This window comes from Apium graveolens, unplaced genomic scaffold (genome assembly GCF_009905375.1).
Source record: "Apium graveolens cultivar Ventura unplaced genomic scaffold, ASM990537v1 ctg8434, whole genome shotgun sequence".
NCBI lineage: Eukaryota > Viridiplantae > Streptophyta > Magnoliopsida > Apiales > Apiaceae > Apium > Apium graveolens.
This window is the reverse complement of record NW_027421177.1, coordinates 31,403-36,482: the sequence shown is the minus strand read 5'-3', so window position 1 is coordinate 36,482 and position 5,080 is coordinate 31,403. Positions and strand designations below refer to the sequence as shown.

The following is a 5,080-nucleotide window of genomic DNA, read 5'->3' as shown; positions in this document are numbered from 1 at the left end:
AGTCATATAGTTGAATCATCCAAAAATTTATTTTAAATAATTATCATATAACCAAGTATGAATCTCGTGTTACGGAGTAGTTTTATTATATTTTTCTACTTTCAGTCATGTAAGTGTAATTTGAAATTTTTTGATATTTTTTTCATATCATTAGAATAAATATATCTTTACATTCATATAGTTGGACCGTCAAAAAAATTATTTATAAAAATTATCTTTTCAATCGGGTTAGAAACTGGTGATAGTGAGTAGTACTTTTACTAGGTTTTTCTATTCCCGTCATGTAAGTGTGATTTGAAATTTTTTGATAATTTTTTCGTATGACTAGAATTGATATATCTTAACATGTGTATGATTGGATCGTCGAAAAAATTATTTAAAAAAATTATCTTGTCAACTGGGTTAAAATATTATGATAGTAAGTAGTACTTTTAGTAGATTATTCTATTTCCGTCAAGCAAGTATGATTTGATATATATTCATAATTTTTTTATACGATTATAATCAATATCTTAACATCAGTTCAGCTGGATCGTTGAAAAATTATTTTAAAAAAATTATCTTGTCAATCGTGTTAGAATATCGTGATACTAAGTAGTACTTTTACTACATTATTCTATTCCTGTCAAGCAGGTGTGATTTGAATTTTTTTGATAATTTTTTATATGACTAGAATCAATATATGTTAACATCCACACAGTTGGATCGTCGAAAAAATTATTTAAAAAGATTATCTTGTAATCGGGTTAGAATCTCTTGATAATAAGCCGTACTTTTACCAGATTTGTTTATTCTTTTCATGCTAGTTTAATTTGATTTTTTTTTTATAAATTTTTCATATGACTAGAATCAATATATCTTAACATCCGTACAGTTGGATCATAAAAAAATATTTAAAAAAATTATATTGCCAATCGGGTTAGAATGTCTTGATAGCAAGTAGTACTTTTATTAGATTTTTATATTCTTGTCTTGCAAATTTAATTTGATTTTTTTTAATATTTTTTTCATATGACTAGAATTAGTATAACTTAACATATGTCTAAACAGTGTATAGACAACACAAAAAAGCAATGATCTAATACAATACTTTTTTGTGTCGTATGAGTTATACTAAATCAATAGTATTCTAAAACCGTTGTCTAATATTTAACAACTATTATTCGACCTGTTGTGTGAATTATACTAAAATAATAGTTTTGAAAACAATTTTGTAATATTTTAGAACGGTTATGCGACCCGTTATATGAATTCTTATAATACAAGAGTTTTTAAAAACTGTTGTCTAACCTCCCAAAATTTTAGCATTTTTAAACAACGGTTCACAAAACCATTGTATGAACCTTGATTATATAATGGTTATGGGAGGAAAAAAAGACCATTGTCTATTATTTTAGAATAAGGGTTTTTCTTCAATTGTTGTCTGATGTTTTTATTGTAGAAATTTTAAGTTGATTTATTTAATTATTCGATTTTCAATCACACCAACTAGCTTATATCTCTAAACTGAATATCAATATTGTAATATATTATATAGCCAGAAATATTTTTGTTATTAACTACATACACTCAATACATTTTATATATCTAAAATGAACGTAGACCGGATTTTGATCTAAGAATGAAATTAATGTATAAACACAGGTGACAAAACAATACCGTTTATAGATATAGCAACGCATACTATACTAGTCAAAATGCGAATTGTAGATGTATTTCGAAAAATTACATATACCCTTTACAGATATAGCAATGCATATTATACAAGTCAAAATGTCAAGTGTAGATGTATTTCAAAAAATTACATATACAAGTCAAAATGCCAAGTGTAAATGTATTTCGAAAAATTACATATGAGTGCAAATCGTTAATATTTTTAAATATTGAATCCTCTCTATTGATATTTGAATTTCTCAATCGGTATACGAGATGTTATTTTTTATTTATATTATGAACAAGGAGAAGAATAAAAAAAATAAGTTATGAAAATTATCTATAAGAAAATGAAAAATATTATATAAAAAATATAATAGAGAAGTTAGATTTTAGTAAAAAACATTAGTTGATTTTCAATAACATCAACCACCTTATATCTCTATAATAAATATCAATCTTGCAATAATTATATGAGTAAAAATAGATAAATGCACCTAAGTAAATTTATATCTCTAAAATGAATGTGGATCGGATTTGATCTATATTATGTAAACAATAAAATTAATGTATAACAGAAGCAACAAAATAATACCGATATAGAAATGCATGTTACAAAAGTCAAAACGCCAAATGTAGATGTATTTAGAAAATTAAATATGAGTGCACAAACTTAGTTTTTTAAATATTGAATCCTTTTGATATTAATTGATATTTGAATTGCTAAATTGGAACACGACATAATAATTTTTATTTGTATTTTGAACCAAGGAGAAGAATAAAGAAAATAAGCTATGAAAATGAAAAAACATTTATAGAAAATATAATAGAGAAATTTAGATTTAAAAAATAAAATAAAATGTAAAACATATAAAGAAAAATAAAATAAAGTTTTGTTATATAGGTGGGTAGATTTTAGATATGGTATCATTAATATAGGCAAGTCTCCAATACAACACTAAGTTTTCAACAGTTTCAATATAGTCACAAACACACACAAAGACCCTCTAAATTACAGAGAAAATATGGCATCTGAGAAGGGAAAGTGTACCCTAGACCTGAACACCCCCAGCGGGGAGGTAAAAAGAAAGAGGGGAAGGCCCCTAAAGTCTCAAGCAACAAGAAATTTGGTGCTGTCTCCTGGGAGTGCTGGTGCTTCCCTGTCAGTGATGGGTGCTGTATCTTCACCCCCAGCGATGAGTGCTGTTTCATCAATGCCCATGAGAGTTGCTGTTGCTTCACCGAACCACAGCCAGCATTCAACTTGTCTCCCTCAGCTGAAAATTCTGTCCGGGGCCCAGGTGGGCGAGGCCGTGATCGTGTACGCCCCCAGTGAGTACTTTTCCTTCACTGAATTTCAAAAAATAATTATAGAATTGCCTCTTCTTTCTTTTCGTGTGTTTCTACTATATTTTGGGGTTTAGGTATTTATCTGTATTTATGCTCTTGGCGGTTTAAAAAAATAATAGATTTTGTTTATAGGAATGAGAATTTGTTTGTTCCTAGTTATTATTATCGGAACTAAATACATTGTAATTTTTTCTTTTGTCAAGGTGGGTTTTATGCTCCAGACTTTACGGCTCATGTGATACATGTAGACTGTGGGGAGGTATACATATTCTCTTTTAAACTTTCTTGTATAATTTTTTATTAAATTGTGTTAAATATATATTGCACTGTTTCTTTTAGGATGTTATTAGAAAGATCATGTCTCTGGTTCAAAACGGGCCTAGAGGAATTTGTGTGGTTTCTGCCTACGGAACTGTTTCTAGTGCCCTGATTTCTCATCCCATTTCTTCTGGTGGTTCAGTCACGTATGAGGTTTGACTCCTATCTTCCTTACTACTACTTCAACTCTAATTTATTGGTTGCATTCATACTATAGGTTAATGTATGTGCATATGTCTGTTAGCTATCTCGTCTGAATGCAAATTGATTTATTAAGAAATTACGAAAAAGGTGTTTCGTCTTGTGATTTATAGCCGTATAGTTACATATAGACCCCACTTTTGCTGATTTACATACAAGAATGGAGGACATGCCCTGCTCGGATCAGGGTGATTGTGTTACTTGTAATTCCTGAGTGGGGAGACAACTATGGCTGTATAGCTTCTCTGAGTATCCTTGTTGCAATAAAAATCTACTTAATAATGGAATTAGTACTCTTTTTTTTCTCTCATCTTCTCTTTAATGCACAATTTCAAACTATATACTGCAGGGTCAGTTTCATATCTTGTCTTTGACTGGCTCATTTACTGTGGCTGAAACTGGAATGGGGAGATGTAGAACAGGTGGTGTCAGTGTATCGCTAGCATGTCCCGACGGCCATGTCATAGGAGGTGCCGTGGCTGGCCCGCTAGTTGCAGCTGGCGGGGTTCAAGTAAGATCTTCTATTTGTTCTACTGTTAGGATTTAATTATGTACAAATAACTTAAATGTAAAAAGTCAGTGTGGCTCATGCTAGTTGTTGTAAAATCGTTAGGCTGAGATATAGTAGCATGCTCAATTTGTTTTCAATTTGTTTCGATGCATTTTACTTTCCAACATTCTGCTGATTGAAGCTACTGAGCTTGCATCAAGTCAGACGTGCAGTTTTTTACCTTAATACCCCTGTTTTGTCATGAACATTTAACATAATGTATACTATCTATTTAGTTTTGGTGGTGGGTTATAAGTCTAGACTTTATTTTATAGTTTACTCCTCTTCCAGAGGCCTTCACCAACCCTTGTTGAAAATTATAAAATCAAAGTTTCATGAAATCAATGGGTTGATATCATATAGTGCTTCCTTCTAAACAATTTAACCTTCATGTTAACACTCATTTTCTTCTCAGACTGTGGTTGGGACCTTTCTCCCAAATGCTCGTAGAAATTATTAACGGCAGCAAGATGCAGCAAGACCAGACCATGTCAGAGGCCGAGAAGGGAACCCCCGATGTCAACATGGTTACGCCTGATGGAGTATCATAATACTTTCTTGATTTGCTTTAGGTTCCTAAGAAGCTTTGTAATTATTAACTTTAGTATTTCCGGCATATTATTTCTTGCATGAAGTTTCACCAATTTTATTCTTTGATCATTAGTATTGCAATTTTGCCGGTATTTATTTCTATTTAGCCTAAATAACTTTGAAACACCTATATGAGTGAAGATGGGTGATAGCTAACTAGTACCTATTCTTATATGTTACTTAATAATTAAGACCACCAAGACACCTTTCGATTAATATTAATTATGTATGGTCTCAAAGATAGTATTAATCCATATGTAATGCATAAATTAAATAACAAGTAAATAAAACATATATTTTAGCATGTTTCTACCTTAACCCTATCAGTCTAAGTCTGGCTGGCTTAAAAATTTCACTAAAAAAATACATTTTTAATCATCCTATTACAAGATTAAATAATATATATACTTTTATTAA

The 5,080-nt window shown here is 30.2% G+C and overlaps 1 protein-coding gene across 1 annotated transcript; it reads left to right on the top strand.

Moving 5' to 3' along the window:
• The first annotated feature begins 2,678 nt into the window (after positions 1–2,678).
• Positions 2,679–3,589, top strand: LOC141704934 (AT-hook motif nuclear-localized protein 3-like). Its single transcript, XM_074508080.1, has 4 exons — positions 2,679–2,985; positions 3,207–3,262; positions 3,343–3,474; positions 3,566–3,589. The coding sequence occupies exons 1-4, from the start codon at positions 2,679–2,681 to the stop codon at positions 3,587–3,589; spliced, it is 519 nt and encodes a 172-aa protein (XP_074364181.1).
• Positions 3,590–5,080: the final 1,491 nt, after the last annotated feature.